At 42.0% G+C, this 25,222-nt stretch overlaps 2 protein-coding genes across 3 annotated transcripts in view; both read right to left on the reverse strand.

Annotated features, from left to right (window-relative positions):
- The window catches only part of YPEL2 (yippee like 2), a 78,766-nt gene that overhangs the window by 37,312 nt on the left and 16,232 nt on the right, over window positions 1-25,222 (reverse strand). The window contains exon 1 of one of the 2 annotated variants that reach the window (XM_061470569.1): window positions 416-517. The exons of the other annotated variant lie outside the window; for it this stretch is intronic. The gene's annotated coding sequence lies outside the window, so the exon portion shown is untranslated. Of the gene's footprint in view, window positions 1-415; window positions 518-25,222 lie in introns of those variants that run through there. 2 annotated transcript variants of the gene reach the window in all.
- GDPD1 (glycerophosphodiester phosphodiesterase domain containing 1) lies at window positions 8,239-25,050 on the reverse strand. Its single transcript, XM_061470565.1, has 10 exons — window positions 24,879-25,050; window positions 20,469-20,511; window positions 16,350-16,485; window positions 15,361-15,406; window positions 13,998-14,116; window positions 12,753-12,842; window positions 11,583-11,716; window positions 10,871-10,930; window positions 9,988-10,039; window positions 8,239-9,424 (listed from the first exon to the last, which is right to left on the reverse strand). The coding sequence occupies exons 1-10, from the start codon at window positions 25,012-25,014 to the stop codon at window positions 9,302-9,304; spliced, it is 939 nt and encodes a 312-aa protein (XP_061326549.1). The 5' UTR covers window positions 25,015-25,050; the 3' UTR covers window positions 8,239-9,301.

Here is a 25,222-nt window from a genome sequence, read left to right on the forward strand (position 1 = left end):
CCCTCTGGCCTCGCCTGCGCGCTGCCCCTTGGACACTCTCCCGGGCTCGGACCTGTTGCCCTCCCCGCCTCCAGCCCCTCGCCCGGCCCCGCAGACAAAGGCCACCGCTCGCAGAGCCCGGCTCGCCAGTTGCCAGCTCCGGGGGGCGCCGCAAGGCCCTGGCCCTGTGCCCCGAGCCGGCGGGGCTCCCCTCAGGAGAGCCCGCCGAGGACGCTCCTCTGAGGACGCGCGCCCCCGACCCGCGCTGCCCCTCCGCGAGGAGAAAGGAGGCGGGGGGGGGACCGGGGGACGGACACGGACGTTGCTGTGGCGCAGCTCCGGCGGCAGAGCGGCCCACAAAGCCTCCTTCCCCCCGCCCGTCCCCGCCGGCCTCCCCGCCGTCACGCTCCCGGCGCTCGCCCCCCGCCGCACTCACCCGCCGCGGCCGCCTCAAGCGCGTCCCCAGCGCAGACGGAGCGCGGCGGAGGACGCGCACCAGGCAGCCCCGCAGCGCCCTCCCCCTCCCGCCGGCTCCCGCCCCTTATAGGCTCTCCCGCGAGCCTGCTGGCCCTGAGCGGCAGCTCCGCTAGCCAATCGCCGCCCGCTGGCACATAGCAACACCCCTCCAATTGGGAGCCGCCGGCCGCAGCCCATTTTTTAGCCACCAATCAGATCGCGAGGCCGGCAGGAGCGCTCTCGCCCCGCCCGCACACACCGACACGGGCATCGCCCCCCGCAGGCAGCAGCTGGGGCAGCGGCAGCCAATGGGAGCGGCCGGCGCGCCGGGGAACAACAAACAGGCGCGTTTCCTCTTAAAGGCGCAGGCAGCGCTTCCACCGCCCTCCGGGCCGAGCTGGGCAGACACGCACCCGGTGCCAGGTCAGGGTCACACAACCCCATAAGCAGTCCCGCTGTTGATTTCCAGCCGGTCCTTCGTTGCGGGTGCCCAGCGCCATCCGCACCCACCACACAGGGGAGCGCGGGAGAACCGCGGCCGGGGGCTGAGGGAAGGGGGTGAGCGATTACCGCCCCCCCCCCCCCCCCCCCAGGGCCGCGCTGCTTCTGTCGTTAAACTGCAGAGACAATTAGCGCACGTGAACTAATCACGAAGTAATTAACGCTGCCGGATCGAGAGAGAGGCGCCGGGAGCCCCCACTGCTGCTTGAACCGCACCATGCACCGAAGAATGTCGTCCGTGTCCATTCCCCCCATTAAATTCACCTTCTTGACCACGTAATTAGCGTGATGCTTAACCACAAATGAAGATATTGCACATTTCTCCTGGAAATCTCCATCAGCTGCATCCACTGCTGACCACGGGCTTCTTGCAGGGGTGATCCTGGCAGTCTTACCCCCAAGTTACCTGCAGGTTCCATGTCAACACGTATGTACACGTATGTACACGTATGTACATGCACATACATATGAACACACCAGTGTGCTCACAGCTAAGCCGGGGAAAAGCGCAAGGGCAAAATTAAATGCAATCACCTCAAATTACGAGATAGAACAGCTCCAAACAAGCTGGGTTGGAGGCTTTTCACTGCATGCTCCCATTTCAGCTCGCACCAGCACATGTGTAACAGTGATTATTAAAACCATACCTTACACAGCAGTGAATGTTCTCTCTCCACCCTTTTCTTACCTCAAGGGATAAAAGTTACATACCTTATTGGGTGAAATAGTTCCTTCTTGTTCCAACACTCCACTGCTTTAGCAAATAATTAAGAATATTTTAAGCATTCCCCTAAGAATCGGTCATTACTGGTAACTGCAAGGGCACCGCTCTGTTCCATAGGTTTCGTATTTGGACTCCCAAGCACAGTAAAGGGCAATGCAATATTTCTGTTAGTTGTGGGTCTTTTTATTTTTTTTAATACATGTGGGTAGGAAAAGGACCCACTACCTTGTGACATAAACAGTTTTATTTCACACAACAGAACGCACCCCTCTGACTGCATGAGTAAGAAATGCTAGCTAGGCTAAGGGATTCTAGATTAGATTAGACCAGATTTTAAAATACAACATTACTTTTTCCCCCCAGAAGTTAGTGGTACTCCCAAATACAACTGAAATACACTGTTAACAGAGATTCAAGCACCATGGTAGTTCCTAGCTACTAAATACACTCAAATGAAGAAGGAACTTGCTGTATTACCTTTAGACAAGCTACAAGAGCACCAGGAGCCTATGTTGGAGGCTTACTTCAAGCTTCTTTTCTTAGATAACCTCCTTCCTCCTCAAACCCAGCAGCAAGAGCGAACATGTCAGGTTTTTAGACCATCTCACCAGTGCTAAAGGAAGGGGCATTTACCTGATCCAGAACGAGTTATGTGCATGAAGGGTGAAAAAATTTGCTTGAATTTTAAGTCACCAAGAGTTGTGAAAAGCTACCACAAGTACCCAGAGGTGAAGCCACCAGCAGAATAAATCTATGCATGAACAAGAAGCTGCTGCGTAACAGGGATTTGTTTTTTTTCTCACCCAAAAGTGAGCTGCAATGCAGATTTTTTGGTTTGTTAATAAAAATACGTTATTATTTACATGGAGAACAGCAAGATTCGTTACATACATGCAAAGTACTCTTGTAGTAGGCTTGCTTTAGGGTGGTGGTGAATTGGAATGGCATTTATGTAAGTTCAGCATCACCATGGAAATCTAGAGGTTCACACAGCTTTGAAGTCATAGAAAAATAAGACCATAAAAAAGCCCAGCTTTCTTCTTGGCCAGAAGCTTTTAGTGGTAAGAGTGCTTCATTAGAAGCATTTCACCCACTTTTGAGAAATAAAAAGCTACTTAGGTCCTAGGTACTTTCTCATTGAAGCTTCAAGTCTCATGTGATCCTGTGTTAGAGTCTGGCTGCAAACTTTGCAAGCACAGCTTGATCAGCATCTATGCTTTTACTGGGCTAAGCTTTAGGGAAATTTACTCATTAAAAAAAAAAAGAATCTGTATTTTGGCTCTGCTCTATTTGACAGCCCAGCTTTCAACTGAACAGCTAAGATGGATTTTTAACTTCTCTATTTGCAAACACCCATTTTCTGGAGCCTGAACAGCACAGCTAGTGTTTCCCTGCTCAGTGTCTGACATTAGTTTCAACTTCCATTACCATTTAGACCAGAAATGCCCAATTTATCACTGAATTAGGCTATTTTTTACCACCACAATATTGAGAGGGGAGAAAGCACTCATTGAGACACTACCTCAGCATTTTTAGCGCTGCATTAGAAACGAGTGGTACTTACAATATGATAAAAATCTCAGGTGACTAGCCCTCTCAAGTTTTATTCCTAGGTGATGTTACTGTCTTTGTAACTCAAGATCTCTCACCTACTATTGCATTTCTTCTTTAGGTGCAAAGTGGGGATGCTTCAAATTTTATCAGACACATCAGGAAACAACATCTTCAAGTACATGTTCAGGGAAATTCCAGATCAAAGAAAGGTGCTTCCATCTATTAACATTTTTTTCCCCCTACTTGCAGCATCACTATTTTTGGTCCAACAACAAAACAGCAAACGTTGCCCAGTGCTTCATCTTGTGCCCCCAGATCACCGAGATGACTGTGGAGCTGTAAAGCCCTCACTACCTGTATGACCACTCGCCTCGCTTCCCATAGGAATACTCTGCTTATGTACCGCTTACAGCCCTAGCGCAGAGAGCAGCAATCGCAAAGAGGTGGCGGCCTCCCGCGGCAAGGGGCAGGAGAACAGGCAGGACCCAGCGGCCGTTCTGCTGGTTTGTCTTTGCCAGCCAGGAAAACAATCCATCGGAGGAAATCCTAGGGACAAACCAGGAACCCTGAGATGTCTTGACAGGCTGAGAGAGCTGGGCTGGGTCAGCCTGGGGGAGAGAAGGCTCCTTAAGGGGAGACCTTAGAGCAGCTCCAGTGCCTAAAGGGGCTGCAGGAAAGCTGGAGAGGGGCTTGGACAAGGGCCTGTAGGGACAGGCCAAGGGGAATGGCTTTAACCTGCCAGAGGGGAGACTGAGATGAGCTCTTAGGCAGAAGCTCTTCCCTGGGAGGGTGCTGAGGCGCTGGCACAGGGTGCCCAGAGAAGCTGTGGCTGCCCCATCCCTGGCAGTGTTCAAGGCCAGGTTGGACACAGGGGCTTGGAGCAAGCTGCTCTAGTGGAAGGGGTCCCTGCCTGTGGCAGGGGTTGGAGCTGGGTGAGCTTTAAGGTCCCTTCCAACCCAGTCTGTGATTCTCTGATTCTATTGACACTCATCAATGAAGGAAAAATGTCTATCCTGAAATGAAAATAGCTGCACCCCAAGCCCTCTTGCTTCTGATAAACTGGTAAGTTCTTCTGAATATTCTAATTGCCAAATCTTAGCACTGCAGATTTATGATGGGTTACACAACCTGAAGTCATCGCAGACAAATACTTTCCATGTTAAAAGACATGAACATTCATCAATGCTTCCCAATTCCCTAGTGTGGTTTACTAACCATTTAGAATGTGTAGTAAGACATAAAATACTGCCCAGAGGAAACTACAGAATCCGCTCATCAGGCTGCTAAGATCCTTTAAAAGATACTAAATACTATTATGTACAAAACCCCCACTTCACCTCTCTTACCTAATGTGAAGCCTCAAGGCTTTAAAATTACACTTGACCTTAAAACCTAATATTTAATATAATTTGATGGAAATCCAGTAGGAAAGCTGGAAATTTACTTGTAGGAGTAGAGGGAACATTAACCTGCTTATTATCATCATAAGAAAGCTCTGTATCTATAGCAAACTATCACCCAACACAGGATAACACAGCACTGCACAGAAACCTCCTACAAGTGGAATCCCTGTTAACATGAACATACTCAAAACCAGCTAGTCTGTGTCCCCGATTCAGCAGCAGATACCTGTCAACTAGCAAAGGCTTTTTACATGCAATAATCTGCTAATCTTTCACTGATCATCTACAGTCTTTTGCATAAATCTTCTAGCAAGAGTGAGCAGGTATAAGATAACACTGTGTGTGGAAGACGGTGAATTAGAGCGAGTGTCCTTAGGACATTACAGAAGTGTTTCAGGATAATTTAAAGGCCACAGTAAAATATTTTTTAAATTGAATCTAGATTTAAATAAAACAAGTTCCTCTGCTACCATATCTTACGTGCAGAGATAACTGAATGTTTTCATTTCCCCCATTCAATTCAGGTATGATGTACATACACAGATAGGATACAATATCCTCCACATCTGTGAACTGCTACATTCTGTAATTAAACTAATGAGCCTGATTATAGGTCAGAGCTGATGGCTAGAACCAGGCTACGTAAGATCATTTTGTCAGTGCTTTCAAAACCTGACTTGTAATGTTATAAATGTGCACACAGAATCTTGTAACACTGCCAGAATCAAATGGATAAACACCAAAGAGTAGACTTCAAATAAGACAACATTCCCCACGCAGAAAAGATGCATTATTGTGCTTAAGAATTAAGCATCACCATTGCAAAAAACCAAATAATTAGAAAGCAGCTCCGATACAGCCAGCCATTTTTACTCTGAAGTGCAAAGCAAAGGCCAGTGCTGTCACACAATTCCTTTTCAGCACAGCTATCCGAAACACTAACATATGTAACACTTCTCAAAATATTATTAAATAAGAAACATTTGTTGTCTCATTTCACCTTTCTGTTTCCATCCATACAGAACTACACACTCCATTTTATATTAAAGGTGCTGCAATCTAAGACAAACAATTTGCCAGCTCTTTACACTGAAAGATGCTGATAGCAAAAAACATGCAGAGAATCAGTTCTCCTGGCGTGCCTGGGATCTTCATCCTTGTCCCTCCCTCTACCATTATTACACAAGGCTCGCCTACTTCAAACTGAGTAGCATACAGTAAAGTTTCAGAAGTTTAGTACCCAATTTGTATACCTTCCCACTCTTCTCCAATCTTAAATCCTGATTATTTGAATTTTTGTGTGTCCAGGCAGGCTGCTTGCTTTGAAGCATGCAATGCCTGTTCTGCAGACAGGCCTTTGTCTGGAAGCAACGAAGCAACAGCACAGACTGCATTGCTGAACCAGCAGAATTCTCTACCCTATTTTTTAGTATTGCATATGGAGACCACTTCTGGTCAAGTTTATCTACTCCTGTTTCTGTCTTAAAATAAATTATAGATAAATCAAATTGGAATTGACTTCAAAAGTTTACTCACAAGTTCTTTTGCACATGGAGAAGGCAGGCTTAAGTCCCCTGCAGGTTTTGTTTAGCTACACACAGTTGCAGATACTATGATTACTGTATGAGACCACCAATGTCATTGCCAAAAATTTCTTAAAAGTTTAGAGTTTATAATATATCCCCTTCTTTTCAGCAACCCTACCCACATAACAAGTCCACTATCAAAAGCTCAATGTTTACTACACTATAAATATCATAATCTCAGAAATTATAGACTTTCAGGCAAAGATGTCACAATAAGTATTCAGCTTTAGATATTTTATGAGCAAAGATGTTTTAATGTGTCACATTTCAAAAGCATCAATCTTTCTTTACAAGAAAAGTCACTTCATAGTTTTGGAGCTAGAGAGGTCCACAAGACTTTCTGCAAATTAAAACTGCATGAAATACACGCATAATCCTTCATACATAAAATATTTTGCAATAGGGTTCAGAACACAGTAAGTGTTAAACAATACTTAAAAGTACCTGAAAAGACTCTCCCCTTGGAGAGAGATTCACGGAACATCCTCCTGGACAGCTGTGCAAGTTCTCAACACACACTTTTCTGTACAAGTGGTTTAAAAATCACACAGTAAATTCTGGAATAGTCAAAACAATGATTTGACAGAACAAGCATTCTACAGTAACCTCAATTCCATGTTATTTTGTTACAGTTATCGTGGCCTAAGCCCTCTGTACTGGTGCTCAGATTCATGGCCTCATCAATGCAACATCATCTGTCTCAAGAGATTAAACTTAGCTCTTGTAGTAAAGCCCAAATGGGTGACTGAATAAATTCAGCAGCTTTCCAGCACTGAGCCCCTTCCCTGCTATGCAACAAGACTCATTCAAATTTCAAATATTAAATAGCAGGCTTATCAAAGAGAGGTCCTGCATAAACAGCACAGTCAAAAGCTGTTATCAGATTTAGGAAGACCAGTGGCAGAAAACACATTAAGCGTTTTTGAAGGCAGAAGTTTACACCACCACTGCTACGGAGAAAGAGGAAAAATATTAAAATGAAAGAAACAGGTTAGTCATTTCAGTAACTGTGTTTTGTCATTCAATACAGAATAAAGCAAAACAGTTTATTTATGCAGTGATGAGGGAAAGTTGAGAGAGAAACTAAATTATGACCTGCCCCCTGAGAGATCAAGTCCAGAAATCAAGACCAGTACCTTAAAATTTATCTTTTCCTAGCATAAGATAATAAAGTTTTAACGTGTAATTGCTATTTCACAGTATTCTCTAAACCCAGAATTATAAACAGAGGTGTGCGTCTAGAAATTCAACAGCAATAAAATTGAGCTGAAGAAAACCACACTGCATAAGAACTAACTGGAGCTACACACTGGCTAGTAAACCAAATTAAGACAGAAAGGGTGGAAAGTTGATGGTTTGTTTTGTTTTTTTACCTACTGAGCTGCATATGGAGCCTACTCTAACTAGTGTGTGACTAGCAAACATAAAGGACTACAGAGCCCTGGGAGAGGTGGTTAGGGGCTCTGGAGCTCAGATTGTCTTTTCATCAATTCTCCAGGATACAGGGGTGACCTTACAAAAGCTAGGAGGACTGGCCAGGTTAATAAATGGTTAGAAGAGTGGTGTCATAGTCAGGGGTTTGGGTGTCTTGAACACGGCACTCAAGTTTGTAGGCCAGGTCTAGTGGGGGCTGGTGGAGCTGCTCGGTTTTGGTAGGAGGCTTGCCAGACTGGTCAAGGAGGCTTTAAACTAGATGTGTCGGGGGAGGGGGGCATCGTTCCATCCCAACACACCCAGTCAGTTGCCAGAACCTATAATAAAAGCTCGGAGAACTGTAGAGATATCCCAGCCGCTCCAGCCAATGAGCCGGCTTCAGTTGGAGCTCGGCCCAGATGCCTCTATACAAATGCCCAATGCATGCAGAACAAACAAGAGGAATTAGAGATGTGTGCACGTCTACGGGGGTATGATATAATAGGCATCACAGAAACATGGTGGGATGGCTCCTAGAACTGGAGTGTTGGGATGGAAGGTTACAGGCTCTTTAGAAAAGACAGGCCCTCTGTGGAGAGAAAAGACTAAAATCTACACACTCTTAGATTGACACTTGCTCTTTTTATAAGTACGCATATAAATCTGCTTTGGGTGAATTCATTTAATAGGAACATTTAAATTTGTTCCTGAAACTCCTGACCAAACAGTCTTCTTTGGTCCCTCACCCTAAATCCAACTTTCCATCATCAAGACCACAGATGTTAGAACTACAGATGTGCAAAAGACTCCTAGAATATTGGTTTCCTCCATTAAAAGACTACTTATTACAAAATAAGTGTAATCTCCAGAAAGTGCAATCTTCCTTCCTGGAAAGCCAGGTTTTGCCATGCCACAGTAGCCTGACAGGCAGGTCAGAACCAGCAGCAAACCTAGACTCTTGCAGTAGAAGTCAGTGTCAAACCCAGAACCTGGCTTAAATACCACACTTGGAACTTGACCAGTGAGTCACAGCATTGCCATCACAGCAGAAAGGGGTCTATGTACAGCTGCAACTCAGGTTCAACATTCTTAGCAGTAAGAATAAAAGAGTAAATCTACACTGACCAAATGAGTTCATTTTGGTAAAAAAGTGACCACCTTTATGACCACCTTTATGGACTACACTTCACATGCTACACTGTTCGGCTAGCCACAGATTCCACTCTCTGCTTCTCCTGTGCGTTTTCTTTTTTGCCCTACAGGTTATCTGAAAATTAAAAGCAAGACAAGAAATGCATACACAGAGAGTACTTTCAGAAATTCCTTAGTTTCTGCCCACTAGAATATAACTGGGATAACTGACATGTCTTGACATCTGCTTAGGAACACTTGTGACAGGTAAAATAACGTTTATTATCTACAGGTATCCAATCCAGCAAGTTTCTTCCTAGTCATCACTATATGTGAAGTGTGCTATTGCTAAATGAGCTATTTACAAATGTAAACTATGTAATTAAAGTTTTAAAATAAATAGACAGCCTTTACATTAGGTAGCAACCTGATGACAAGGTAACAGATCATCCAGTTACATCCTTCAAGGTGATCTGTGTATGCTACTCTTTTTTGTTTTTAATGGAGAAAATCCTTGGCTCACAATCTGCAAGAACTTCCTTGGATTTCTTCATTTATGCTGGATAATTATGTAAAAACTCCTTAAGTTTTGTTGGATAGTCTGTCATCACTCCAGTTGCTCCTAGATCAAATGCTCTCTTGTATTCTTGTTCTTCATTCAGTACCCAAATATACACCTGTAAAATGGGATAGAAAGACAAATTATTCCAGGAAATACTCAAAGAAATAAAAAAGGTGACTTTTGACTTAAATTATTTCATGTGAGAGATGACAACACATATATTTAAAACAATAAATTATTACATTCAGATGCCAAAGACAGACACACAAACACATCCAACTTCTCCCTTGCCCTCCAAATGGAGGCATTTTCTAGTGGTGATTCCAACTCCATTTCATTACTTTCATAGACTTCAGGTATTTGCATTCAATTATTTTGTTAAACCCCAGAACAGGTAAGCAGTTTAGCAGATTTTGTACATTTAAGTTTGAAGTGTTTGTGTGTGGATCTTAAAGAAATTTAAAGAGTTTTTTTCCAAACATGCAATTCTTGCTTTGCAGCAACAGAACTGCAAATATAAGAGCATAAGCTATTGCTCAGAAACCAAAAAGCAACACATAACCTAGCAACACACAGAACATGCTGGGGAGAACACAAACCCATCTTAAGGCCACATGCAGCTGGTTCAAATTCTCACTATGTTTAAAGCACATTTCCTTTCTCTTTGCCACACTGTACCTGAATGCCTCGAGCAGTGAGGTGGTCAAAAAGTGCTTTCCTCATCAGCAGTCTGCAGAAAGGAGCATGATTTTATTTAAGAACTTGAAGTATATATGAAATTTTCAATGCATGTTGATGCTCTGTAATGATTTTTTTTCATATAGCATTTACATTTAACGTTTTCCGAAAGAGATTAGAAACCTAATTATAGAAAACCTTTAGCTCAAGCAACTCAAGACTGATTAACACAGTACCCAGAAATCTGCATTAGCTATGGATATCTGTATCAACTCTTCTGCAGATCAAATCCAGCAGACTCCTTCATTGTACATGTACCCCACACCATGTCTGATGAATTAATCCCTTTGCTTTCAGAAGAGATTTTAACTCTACTGGCCACTTACGAAATCAAGCTGACAGATGTCAGACACAGAAGAGCCAGAAGAAACTAACTGCAACCACATTCAAAGTGCGTTACTAAGTTGCCTCTGAAGCATGGATATTCTTCAAATGCAAAGTGTTCCATGTGAGCCAAACAGCATCTCCTCTAACAACATTATGAAACAGTCACAATCCCATGAAACATGAAAGCTGCATTCTGAATCTACTTGCATGCTAATTAGCTGACCACAGTTAATGGCAAACGAAATAGACTAAATTGGAATAATGACCACTTACTGCACCTCAGTATGTTTCAGTTTATGAAAAACAAAAGCATACAGGAACGCCTACATAAGATTTAGGTATGATTTATCCTGTACTGACAAAAAAGCTAGAGGAAACTGAGAAAATAAATAATTAAACTCCAACACAAGTAGCTATAGCAATAGTCTTGGTTGCTTGAGCCAACTGTTAAAATATAGGCAAATAGAAATGAAAATGCAATCAGACACAATCTTACGTGTCAGCTAGCCAGATAATAAATTTTTGGCTTCTTGTCACCTTCTGTGGTTCTTTCAGCCTGTTGAGGAAGAGAAAACGAAAGATTACCAGGGCACAGTTTAAAATATTAAGATGTTCCTGCAAAAGGAACATGAAGAATTAATCTTGCAGTTTCTCAAATTAGAACAGCAATTTCACTACGACAGTGACTTAGAATTGGGTTACACAAGAGAATGCGCTGCATTTAAGAGAAGCGGCAGAGACGGGTATTCAGCAGCATTTTGAGTGCAGTATGATAAAAAAAGAGCATGTGAAAACTTGTATTTACCCTACTAATGACTTGCCTCTTGGCCTTAATCAGATTAATTTGTTCTCAACAAAGAGGAAGAAAAGTGCAAGAATTAGTTATTTGTATGGAACTGCTCCATATTACTATCTAGATGGCAAGTTGTAAAGGTATCTGTAGGAATAGGAAATGCTGTAAACACACAACACTGGTATACACAGGCACCCCACATGAACAAGTGAGTAACCTGGAGCTGGACAGCAACAGGTTAACTACAGAGGAGGAGGGTTCCACAGTTTTCTCTGAGGAATATACAGAAGTGCCTAAATTAACAAGAGTCTCCTCAGTCCAAGGATGCTGACTAAACCAGTGTTCAAGGTGGCATCATCATTCACTTGCTTTATTATCATTTCAGTGCAGCACCCACATATGGACTCAAACTCACTTGAGGATGATTGAAGGCATGGGAATCTCCAAGAATTCTTCCTTGAAAGGAATGAATGGCAGCAGACCGGTGTAGAACAGGCCAAGAAGCAGGAGGACACGTTGCAAACAGAAGATGATGGGAATATCAGCATTCTGCAGGAACCACGAAAGCAAGATTCTACATTACCTTGGTAGATAGTTGAGTCTGTTGCAATTAAGTTTATTCATCAGTACATATTTAAAGTTTAGCACTTGCGCCTAAAGATTAAGCTGCCAACTGTTTATGACATGCTTGCACTGAATTTAAATTACTCTTCCTTGTAACCTGTAATCCAAGCAACAGTTTTATGCAGTTTGAAGGAGCAACAAGGACCTGAAAAGGCAAAGTTTCACTGGCTGCAGTAATGTGTTTGTTACATGCCTTCACCATCTTTCCAGACTACACGTTCTCTGTCAGACAAGTATTATCACAAAGAAGAGGATGTGCTTTAGCACAGGACTTGTTACAGCTTGATATCACATTAAAATGTGTTGTGATACAAGTTGAAGATGCTGGTTTATGAACTAAAATATCTGGGTATTGATGTCACAAAAACGAACAAATTTAAGTGCTTTTCAGGTAAGAAATGGTGTTGTCCTGAATAGATAAATTAGAACAATATCCATACCCTCAACTAGATCAGTTTCACTCAGGTGCAGAACTCCTTTGGACTAAACAAAGTTTTAATTTAATTCTAAATGGTACTATTCCTCAAAAAATAAATAAACCAGAAATAACATCTACAGCTGTAAACCAGCTTTATACCAATGTAACTGTGCGTCAGCTAGTGGCCACATCCATTATTTTCATAAAAAGAGACAGACAATAAGCAATCCTTAGAAAAATTGCTTTTGTAGCAGATGAACAATGTGCAAACCAGCCTGTAACAGTTCCTGGCATAAAATCATGCCTCCCTAAATCTTACAGAACAAGAATAAAACATGATTAAGCTTAATATGGATGTTAACTGTGTTTGATTTATCCTAACAGCACAGTAAGCAGAATATATCTAAGCACAAAATTTCCCATCACATCTAGAAAGTCGGGCATAGCTGACTAAATATTGATTTACAGGGTGCTTTGCTGTACATTTTGTCACCACACAGTAACAAGCAAGCAAGAATGAAGCTTAGCTGGACCCGGTCTTACCTCCTTAAGACACTTTGATACAACCTCGTAATTGACATTCCCCCATACTGTCAAATGCTCTCGCTTATACTGACTCACCAGCTCAGAAACCTGCAACATAAAAAAGCAGAACCCTCAGATGTATTCACTGAAATTATGTGCAGCATTACCTAATGGAAACTCTACTTCCTACTTTCCAACTATGCAAGTCATTAACGATAGCTCTTCTATACCTTTTCCCATCTTAAGAGGATTGTGCTGCTTTGACTGGAAAGATACAAATGATCAGGTCAGCGGATAAAAGGAAAGACCATTATACCTAAATGTCATGGTTTAACCCCTGCCAGCAGCTAAGTACCACGCAGCTGCTCACTCCCTCCCCTCAGTACCCCAGTGGGATGGGGAGGAGAACCAGAATAAAAGGCAAAAGAATCTGGGTTGAGAGAACAGTTCGGTATTTGATGTAAAACATAACAAATAAAGAGAGGGGAATAAACCCCAAGACAAAATGAGTGATACATACTACAGCTGCTCACCACCTGCTGACCAATGCCCAGCATGTCCCCAAACAGTGATCACTGGCTCCCACCCAATCCCCCCCCTAAGTTTCAATACTGGGCATGACATGCTGTGGTATGGAATACCCCTTTGGCTAATTCAGGTCAGGTGTCCTGGCTGTGTTCTCTCCTGGCTTCTTGTGCCCCTACTCACTGACAGAGCATGAGAAATGACAAAGTTCTTGACTTCAGGTAAGCACTTCTTAGCAACAACTAAATCATTGGTGTGTTATCAACACTATTCTCATACTAAAGCTAAAACACAGCACTGTAGCAGGAAGAAAACTAACTCTACCTCAAATGCAACCAGGGCACTACAAAAAGCCCCCTAGAGAACTTAAGGAAACTCAATGGCAAAATAGTATCTGACGGAAAGCAGATCTCCTTTTCTGTGATGAGCTTTTATCTTTACATTGACACTTTGGTTTTATGCTCCTGCGGCAAGCAAGACCCTTCACATGAAGTACAAACCAAATGTGTCTCTAGCAGTGTAGCATCAGTTTCACGTCAATATAAAGGGTCAGTAAAGAGCTGCTTGCTGGATATTTTGCACGAGATCACTTCATACATGGAGCAAGATCTCACACATGAAGGATGAAGCAGCCCAAGAGCACAGACTGCCATTAATCCAAGAAACCAAGAAACTTCTTTGGAATTTCAACATCATTACGTGACATTCAGTCTCAGTTCAGCATGGATTGTCATGTACCTTTTTGATCAACACATTGTTGTTCACTTTGATGTCAATGTTGACAGGAGTCTGTGGAAATGCCTCAAACACCTCTTTCAGGAGTGGAATACGGTTATCTTTTCCCTCACAGTGACATTCTGGGAAAACAAGAAGGTTGTCACTGCTGTGGCCATTTTTAATATACCACAGATAAAAGCTGAGATGTCAGAGCACTTGTTACCTTAACATTTGAAAAAGTATATAGTTCCTAGATGTAGCATGTTTTTAAACTATTAAAAAATAGGAATTTATTTCACTTGGCTGTAATTCATTATGACAAGCTCATAATGAAAATGCCCTGAGCATACTGTACATTTAGGTTTTAACTTCATGAAATTCATTATTTAGCAACAGTAGGTGTGCAGGCATCGTTAAAAATCCTGAAATAGCAAACATGGGCTCAGTTAACACATACCAAATGCAATGAGATGACTATGGAATGTGACAAAATGACAAAAACTTCTTCTGCTGGGAAAATTACTGGATAAGCATCATGAGTAAAGGGCAGAGAAGGCAAAACCCCCAAACTTTATTGTATGAAACTGCTTATGGCTCTAATGAATTACCTGAAGGCTCTTGCCACTTCTTCGTATTTTAAGTATTTTGCAATTTTGAACAGAAAAGTTTAACACTAAATTTGCTTGCTGGTCAACTGAAATCTGGAAAGGTTGTACAAGACAGTCACAAACTCCCTCAAGCAGACACACTTGCTATCATCTCCATAGCCTTTCCTAGATGGCAATGTTCTCAATTTTAGCCTGTGTGCTTTATTCAAATTACAATCCCACAAATCAGTTTTCAGAAGAAAAGAGGTTATGTTTTTTAATACGTCTTCTTCTCTTGCAGCAATACTGGTACCGAACTTTGTCATACATATAGTAACTACTACTGCTCTTTTCATTTATCTTCTGAAGACATCTGTATTATCTGACATCTTGCAGTACTTCAGGCTCAGAGTGCACCAGCACAATGACACTTATATGGAAAAGAAACTTTCTTCTACCTTCTCTTTGTTTTTCAGGACAACAAATTTTCAATCAGCACCTTCTGGAGAACTCACAAGGGAAATAGAAAGCAGTTGCAAGAAGTAGACAAGCAAACAACTGAAATGTTTACTTGGAAGAGATATACAACATCTTAAACTTCATCACTGCCAAGTGATGTGGAAAAAAAAATCTATTTTTGTTTCTAAACCTAGGACTGTATTTTCCCTTTAAAACTTCTCTTATCAAGATACTGAGAGAAGCAAATCCTCTTTTCCCTTTGCCAATCTGAAATTGCCATACTACAATAATGGAAACTTACTTACTGTAAACTGAAAGAGCAGGAGACAAAAACTTACCTTTCTGAAAGGTGACATCCAGCTTGCAGAGATATGGTGGCAGTTCCTTAAAAATAAAGGGAAATGGAACACTAATTCAAATGTGGGAATGTAATCATCCATTTTTTTTGAAAAAGACAAAATAAAATATTCATAAGCCATGTAAGTTAACTTTAAAGACAAAACTTTTTTTAAAATCTTCTTGCCCACAAAGTAATTTATTTTATGACTGTGTTTATTCTTACTTGAACTATTTGGCATTCTTAGACTTGTGCTACCTGTAGCTGAATAAGTCAAAACATTTTACTGTAGTGACAGGACAAGGGGCAATGGGTTAAAACTTAAACAGGGGAAGTTTAGGTTGGATATAAGGAGGAAATTCTTTCCTGTTAGGGTGGTGAGGCACTGGAATAGGTTGCCCAGGGAGGCTGTGAATGCTCCATCCCTGGCGGTGTTCAAGGCCAGGCTGGACGAGGCCTTGGGTGATATGATTTAGCGTAAGGTGTCCCTGCCCACGGCAGGGGGGTTGGAACTGGATGATCTTAAGGTCCTTTCCAACCCTAACGATTCTATGATTCTATGATTTCCAGATACTTGTCTGAAAATTCTGATAATTCCATTTCAATATCAGATGGAAAGACAGTTCTGTAAAACAGACTTTTAAAATAGTAAATGCAGGTGGGATTCACCTGCCCATCGTCCCACTAAAAAGCTGGTCACACGAAAAGGAGCTTGTTGATTAAGCTGCCTTTGCCATCAGTATGGTAAAGCAGGCCTACCACCAGACAGGTCTTCAGCCTGCTCCTGGAAGGAGTTACCCTCTGGAAATGTGCTGGGTGTGATCCTCTGACTACACATGGAGCCAAGTTAAGTTGTTCTTTCAGTAAGACGAGATGAATCCTCTCAGATTTTGGATATTAGACATACATGCACATGAGCTCCCTGCCACCCCAGTCACTCCACACATTTTTAAACATCATCTAGCACTACTATTTTTTCCTTCAACTTACAGAGTATTTGAGGTCAGATATGTTGACATCAATTCCTGTTGATCGCTTCAAGTTCTCATCATGGGACACCACCACTTGCTCATCTTTTGTCAGGTGACAATCCAGCTCCAACATGTCTGTTCCTATATTAACCGCACTGGAAGCAAAGAAGCCTGCCTTGAATCATACATGTATTTGGTAAAGATCCAAAACTACCACATACATGTTATTCAACTAAACTAATCCCACTGGAATTACTTTGGATGCTTTATGATGCAATGATTCCTCACCATCTTGCTACAAAGTGAGAAGCAAGTAACTGCTGCAGTGAGAAAGCTGATTCAAGAACAAACAAGGTATCATGAATCAGAGACACAATTTAAGCTTTGGCTTCATCTTCCATAGAAATCAAGTAGCTGTCAAGTGCAGCTTACCACCTCAGGATTCAGAAACTGACTTCTAAAGTAATTTTCAGTGATGCTTATTAGGACCACTGGAAGAAGACAGCTCTTAAAAAAAACAATTTTGTGGGAAGCATAGACAACAAGTGACAGGGATGTGAAAGCCCTTTTTTACTTGATTTAAGTTAATCAGGAAATTAGCAATGGGGATTTTGGCTGGCAAAATGACATTTAAGAAAATTTAATATTGCAAATTTTTCATTAAAGTATTAAATTAAAAAAAAAAATACAAACCACTAGAAGCCAGTCATATTTTTCAAAGGAAAAAAAGATCTATTCCTGTTCCAATCTGCTGCTCTGAAGAGTTCTAATCCAATTCCAAATCCACTCTATCAAAGCTTAGCTCATAAGCATAAAGAAAGCAGAAAGCAGTAATAATATCGATGAAAAATAAGTACAGGAAACCTCACACTAGAGAAGAACTAACAAGAAGTGAATTGCTCATTTCCTTAGAAAAGATACTCAGAAGGTCCCAGCAGACAGCTGAAAGTCCTGCCCTGAGGCATTAACACTTCCCTCAAAACACCAGGGTATTCCTTTTTAACCACCTATGAACAAACCTGTAACATCTGAGAATACAGTTTATACAAGACCCAAAGCTCTGTGACTTCACTAGCAGCCTTTTCTTAAGTACAGATGCACCGCAAACATTTACAAATGCAGTAACAAAGCAAAACAAAAAACCATAATAAAATTGAATATACTCCTTTAAGTGTTTAACACAATTTCTGGTCCAGCTGGGATAATGACCAAGAAGACAGTTGTCAAATTAAAACCAATTTATTAACTGTTTCCCAGTGCCACTAATTAAGAATCAGGAGAGGAACAAAATCCTATTACATATGAAAGATACACAGCCTGTTCCATGTAATTTTGTCTCCTGAGGAACAGCATCTCCAAACACACTGCAGGAGATCTGCCAAATTTGTAGATGTTCCCAGCTAGTACCATGTATTATTAATTAACCAGCCAAATTTACTAGAAATATTACTGCTTAAGAAATTCAGGAGTGATGTTACATGGAAAAATGAGAACAACAACTTTCCTTGTTAACAAATCTGGGAATTTGCCAGGCTCTTACTAGCAGCTTGCTGCTAAATAAGCTCCCTTAAAGTGCCGAGTCTTTTCAGCTGGAAATCAGTTTGTTCTGCAGCTCTGTAATAACACATCAATGTACAGGACTCCAGAGAAGACTTCAGATCTCTCCAGATTCAGAAGAATGTGTTGGATTCAGATCCAACTGCTCCAGAACAAAAGTTGTGAAGCAGACTCCCATTTGCAAATTAAGATGATTGAGCTCTTTGCACCCGTGTTTAACTCCAACTGTTTTCAAGTAAAATGACATACCAGAAACTATCTAAGAAAAGCCTTACTTTGCAAATTAAATTCCACTAGGCAACACCTAATGTAGCACAATGTATAGAATTTATAAATACTAAGTTGATCTCATGCTTTTATTCCTGTATCTACAGTGTTTAAAGCTTTCTCTCTAAAGTACGTACATAAAAGAAAAGGAAATACAACAAGAAAATACCTGGAGAGTTTGCTTAGCAGCTTCCTGTCAAGACAATGCTGAAGTACATGCCTCTGTTAGGGACTACTAAACTAGTAATTAAATCCTTATGACATCTTTTATGCCAGATCCTCAAATACTTTAAGACACAAAGTGTCTCTCTTAGCTTAAGATCAGTTATTTTAAAATCTAAACCCACCACAGCAGCAATTAAATGCACTATAACATGATTACAGCCCCCCAGAAAACATCTATTAGTCATTTTACCATGCAAAAACAAAGAAGTACTATCTTTGGTACAAAAATCTTATAATTGCTTTCCAGAATATTTATAAATTAAGCTAGTTAGAGGCTGAAATTACCACTAAGGCCTCTCCTTTCATATGCTTTATGTACTACTATAATAATTTTTTCATGCAACAGTATTAAATATTCTCCAATTGCTGTTAAAGAGCTAATAGCATAAATAAAGCTATCTGCTTGTCAATACTTGGGTTACTGTTAATAAGGCAAATCCAAGGGGGTAGGTCTTATGCTGCAGACAAGCATCCTCTTTTGGATTCAACTACATCACTAGTCAAACATGGCTGTGTGTCCAAACCTGCAGAGACAGCTCTTGCAGGCTTCAAGCAAAATCTGATGCATAAAAATGATGGATTAGCTCATACGAGATCTCTGAGCCAATCTACGTTAATTTTTCACCACGCAGATCACCAATTTTCTCCCCAGTTCCTTTTGGTAGCTTACCAGTGGAGATAGGAATGAACAGATAAGAAGGACAAAGCCTTTACCCCTTGACAGAGGAAGCCAGAAGACTTTCTACTGCCTAATGCAGTAATTGCTCTGACTCTGCTTTCTGCAGGAGTACAATGCCTTTATACAATCAATCTCAAAGTAACTGAACTTTGACATCAGCAGCTGTGATGAGTTCAAAAAGCAGACCTCAACACATTTGTTACCACTGTAATAATTATAAATAATTAGATTGGTCAGAGGAGAGTCAGACAAATGTCTGTGTTACCACAAAACATTATCTGACTCCTGGCACAGTCCTTACTCCAAATACTACAACTCACTTCTGGGAATCAGATAAAAATAAGTTATGGTGTAACTCACTTTGCAAGAGCCCCATACATTTAAAACCAGTATAATACTAAATGAAAACTAAGAAATGGTTAAAAAGCAGAAACAGAAAAAACACACTTTCAGAAAACATAGTAGCAGACTTGAGAAAAGGCAGATCGGCAGGAAAAATACCCCAACAAACCAAAACACAAAAGTATGCTAAGCCTCCATGGAGATAGAAAATACTGCAGTGCTTTCAATAGCACTGCTCAGGGAAAGCTGGCACTCCTCAGCCTGCAAGGAAATGTGCAAACTGATGAGGCTACTTAGCAAAAAGCAGATTTAAAAAAAGCCCAAACCAATCAAAACAAAAAGAAGCCTAAGTAATTTGGTCACTTCTCACTGGCAGCTAGAGTTTTAGATAGGCTTCCTTTTGAAATGCCTTTGAGAACCTTGTTAGAATTCACTACTCTGGGGACCTAAAAGGCACAAGCTCCATTTTAAACCCTTAGATAAAAGGCTTTCACTTCACATATGTATAAAGGGAAAAAAACGCAACACAAACATTTTTAATAGATTTACAGAGGACTTCTTACAGCCATAACACCAGTCAACAGATTCAGACTTGCTGAAATCCAGCCTTGCATGCTAATTAGCTAATATGCTAACTGGTCTAGGATATGATCTGAAATACCTTTTGTGAAATATCAATGCATCTAGAAAAAACAGCTATTGGTTACAAAAAATAACTTTATAATGATACATAAATTAATAGAAGTAATCACCATTAAACATGGAAGCAGTATTGCTTCATGTTTTATTTAACACAGGAGGAATCAGGCCTCAGGGATTTTATTTCAAACGGCCAGTCTACCACGTTATCAGGTACAACTCATAGTTTGCAATATCCCAATTCCTTCCGGTTTAAATTGGAGTGATGTTTAGCAATCCACAGAAGTCACCCAAAGGAGAGATGACTTTCAGAAAGAGGACACTGCGCCCCAAACAACCGATGAAGTCATATCTTCATTGATTGCTTCACTCATGGGAAATAGGGACAACACCGCTGACTTAGACATTATTAGTTCCATTTGTACTCACTGGTGAAAGGCTGCCATCGTGTTTTCCAGGTTTTCTCCAGCACCTACAAAAGTAACAAAAACTAAAACATGTGAAAATTCCTTTTCCTCCCCTCAATCCCAGTGCAAATACGTAATTTAAAAAAAATAATAAATAAAATATGTATATTTTGAGGAAATATTTGGAGGTAGTATGAAGCTAGAGTCAGAAATCCTTGTTGCCACTAACTTACTGGGGAGACCCAAGAGACAGAACTTCTGGAAGGGAAGGGGGAGAACACTTATCTTGGATTTTGTGTAACAAAATGTGTCTTGGCTTGTTTTACCAGAGGTTGGATATCGTTTTTCCTTAAAGGCACTGTATCTGGCTGTAACAATATGCTCCACAAGCATAGCAACAGTATATGCAAAATGTCTACTCCCACTAACTCTGAAGTAACACAAGGAAAGGTGACAAGAGGAAAGAAAGAAAGAAATACCAACCCAAAACAAAAGGGAAAGAAAAAAGTGCCCAAGAGTCTTTAAAGCTGATATTCCCTAAACGTGTGACCCAGTTGATGCTCAAAGAGGCAACAACCTCCTTTCTCAGTGCAAGAATACATCTTGAAACAGCACAAATCTGTCAGTGACGGCTTGTACTGCTGGCAAAAGGAGGCCTTGTACACAAGAAATGAAACACACATCAACTCCAGTTAAGAAATGAAGGCACAAGCATTTTCTCTCAGGCAGGAGTAAACTCTTTAAGCCATCATTCTCACCATAAAAATCTTTGAAAGTCAGCCTGGTTAGGGAGTGCAAAAGCTTGTTTGTGCATTCTTCCTCCCTCAAAAAACTGGCAGTATTATAGACTGAATTCCAACTTCAGGAAGATCCACGTACCAACGAGGATATCAATGCAAATTTTAAGTACCCATTGACAGTGATGAATGACAGACTTTGTAAACAACAATTATAAAAGCTCCAATTAAGGCTTTGCCTATTAATGAGGCCTCATCAGTACATCCTTACACAAGTCTGTGCTTAGTTACTTAATGAAAGCGATGCAATTCTATGCAGACACAACTAGCAATTTAATATTGTTATCAGGTGAGCTTGCATTGGAAGCTCAGACAACAAAAGACTTAACTGACTTACAATGACACAATCTGTGTTGTTTATCATGAACCGATACAGTAAATCCACAGCAGCTTCTGTGGTCAGGCATTCACTAATATTTTATGGAATTTGAGGGCAGAACTAGGAATAAGCCAAGTGGCAAAAGTGACTGGGGGATAGAGTAGAGCATGAGAATCTTGTTGTATACTTTGATGATTGCCTAATAGATGGGGAAAACCCGCACAGGACTTGGATGGTCAGTTACAAGTTAACTGCAATAAAATTAAGTTTTTAGATAACTTATCAATTGTGACAACTCAGCCCATGCATCCTGCATGTAAGAGAGGGGAAAAAATCCTGAGTCAGCCTTCAATTTGTGAACAAACCAACAGTATCCTAACATTCCTGGGCAGAAAGTCCCAAAAATACAACTTAAAAGTGACTCATTTGACAAGTCACCTGTTAGGGAGGTAGGTATGGCAAGTCAAACCAGTTGGTAACAAAAAGCCTGACTTGTAGAGTTCTTTGAAAATGAGGAAAAAAATTGAGAGATCAGCTGAAACAGGAATTCTAGGTTAGCAACATGGCTTCCACAAACCACACTCAGAAAAGGGAACTAAGACAAGCGAGTGATTTTGATGTGTTAAATCATTTTTCCTCCTTAAAAATGAAAATGCTGGGCTGACCAAAGGGCTTCTGACAGGTACTTAAATGCACCTCCGGATCCATGTCTCATCCACTTATGTTATTGCATTTCCCACACAGAAATCACCTTCCCCAGCAAACTTCAGCATCCTATGAGCCAAAATGTGATGTCAAAAAATTGCGATTATATATTCTAACTTTGAAAGCACTACCATGGGACAAGATGGAGTCAATGTCAGGCACCGACTCAAGGAGGGTTCTTCCCCTTGATGTAAGCAAAACAGGCTGTTAGGAAGAATACTGCCAGCAGGTCAAAGGAGGTGACTGTCGTCCTCTACTCAGCACCAGTGAAATCACATCTAGAATGACATGCCCAGTTCTGGGCTCCAAAGTACAAGACAGACACGGATCTACTCATACAAGTCCATAGAAAATAAAGGATGCTGTGAAAATTAAGGAATAAAAGATTCTTGCATACAGTGAGAGGCTGAGAGCACTGGAATGTTTAGCCTGGAGAAGAGAAGCTTTGGAGGATATTACCCACATGTAAAAATACCAGATGGGAGGAAGTAAAGAAGACTGCGCCAGACTTTCCTCCGTGGTGCCCAGGGAAAGGGCAACAGGAACAAATTGAAATACAGGAAACACGGTTTATAAACATAAGAAAAAACCTTTCTTATTGCAAGAGTTATCAAACTCTGGAATAGGCTGCCCAGAGAGGCTGTGAAGCTTCTGTCCTTGGATGTATTCAAAACCTAACTTGACAAGGTTGTGAACAACCTGCTGTAGTCACCCTTGGTCTGGTCTGGTCAGATGAGATGATCCCCAGAGGTCCCTTCTAATATCAACTCTTCTGTGATTCTGTAAAAATCATCATGCTACCTTGCCTCAAAGGCCCTGTAACCTAATCCATGAAGCCGGCACTGGCAGAGGACTCTTAACACAGAACATCAAGACCTCATTACTGTTCTCAGAAGTGACTAATTTTAAAATTATAGAGAAGTGAAGAAATAATTCAGGGATGCTTGCATTGATGAGCTATAAACAAACATAAGAACATTCCTGTGTGAAGAAAGAAGCAAAATCAAAACCCACAGACTTAAACTTCAGAACAGAAAAAGCCAAACAAGTTAAGCGTTACCTTGATCTATTAAGTTAACAGGAGTAATGCAATAGGCAACCTCACAATGCGTCTAAAGCTACAGCATGACTAAAGCTCGATGAGAACTTAAGCCCCACAGGAATCTAAGTTACAAGGTAAACACTACAGAGAGTAGAGAGTAAGTGATCTTCAGTCTCACAGTACCCAACAGCCAGCAAGCTGCCCAAATGCTAAGGGCTGTACCTCCACCACAGGTGTATTTCACACTACACAGGCACAGAACAACTCAAAGGCTGTGGACTTTGTCTCTGAACACATAATGAATAATCCTCCTATTGAGTAAGGCTTTCCTGTTGTTCCAATGGTGCTTAGTGCAACTAGTCAAAACACCTCCTCTCCAGGCTCAGGGCTGTATTATCTTAACTAAGGTCACTGCAAAGAAGTGAAAACAAAAGCAAGCTCCAAAGTCATCTGCAAGTTTTTAAATAGCTAGCAAATTAACAAACAAACAGGTAACAATCAAAACTGAGAACCTTTGCTCATGGAATGAAAAAACACCAGGAAACAGCTAATATATGCACCCCAAAGCAAAAGGTGCCTTTCACGCGATACTTAAAACTAGAGTGACGACAAAACTTAATCTGATGTATAAACAAAATAAATGCGAGGAATAAAATCTGTAAGAGATAAGCTCTAGCTTTTGTATTTTGATAAGTCAAGGCAGTAGTTAAGGACCATTGGCTACAAACGTGATCAAACACAGCACTGAGATGTGACACCGAAAGCTGGTTAAACTCGGCACCTGACATATCTCCCATGCTTACTAGAAAAGTGACTTTTCATGAACTAAATGAGGCAGAAGGGGAAAGCGCGGAACTGATCTTCACAGGACAGGAAAATACAATTTCCTGTATTTTTTTCCTCCCAATACTTACGAAAAGGTAGAAGAAACTTTAAAACCATCTTTCCGTTTTAGACAGATTCAAGCAGCCCACCCACAAGGCCTTGGCACAAGGTGTGCGGGGGAGACAAAACTCTCAAAATGGGATCGGTTTCACCACAGCACTGAACCATTTAAACAGTCTCCAACTGCAAGGGGCGCAAGAACAAAGTCACGGCAAACCGCGTTTCTTCTGAAATCAGAAAGCAAAGCAAATAGGCGTTTAGAGGCAAGAATATTCACCTTTGGACCTGGTTTAAGCAACAGTCAGTCACCTCTCTCATTAGGAGAAATGCCATAGTTCAGAATCATTAAAGCAAATAATATGTACGTTTGAGACCCACGTAACACCTGCAGTTTTCGGCTGACGCGTTCCGGGTTCGCAGATTGATTCAGCTCTGAAATCAAGCACCGGTCAGCAGGTGGCTCCTAAAATTAGGCTGCGGGAGGAAGGTCTGAAGGGAGCCCGCTGCGAGCGGCGGGCAGCGCCCAGGGGCCCTTCAGCACCCTCCGCACGGCTCCGGAGCGGCCGCCCTGAGGCAGCGGGGAGCCGCGGGAGCCCCTCAGCCCCCAGCCCACCTGAGGGGAGGGCGGGAAGCGGCGCCCCGGGGCCGCAGCGGGCAGACCCCCCCCCGCATCCCGTCACTCACCGCCGCGGTGGGAGATGTGCCGGCAACGGAAGCGCTGCCGCTTGGGCCGGTGGAGCAGCCCCGGACACTTGAGGAGCAGCGCCGAGGTGAGGACGTATCCGCCCAGCGTGGAGAGCACGTACAGCGCCGCCGACATCCTGCGCCTCTCGCCGGCTGTGTCCCGCTGCCCGCCCGGCTCGTCCCGTCCCGTCCCACCCCGCTCCCGGCTCTCAGCGAGGCGCCACCGCCGCGCAGCCGCACCGCCACCCCCAGTGCGCAGGCGCAGGGAACCCTGCCCTACCCGCCGGCGGCTCGGCGCCGGGCTGAGGCGGGTGGAGCGGGGCAGGGCCCTCGGCCGCCCTCAC

Source organism: Pezoporus flaviventris, unplaced genomic scaffold (assembly GCF_033815535.1).
Source record: "Pezoporus flaviventris isolate CSIRO_AGI_PZ_B2104156 unplaced genomic scaffold, CSIRO_AGI_Pfla_v1 ptg000063l, whole genome shotgun sequence".
NCBI classification, from domain to species: domain Eukaryota; kingdom Metazoa; phylum Chordata; class Aves; order Psittaciformes; family Psittacidae; genus Pezoporus; species Pezoporus flaviventris.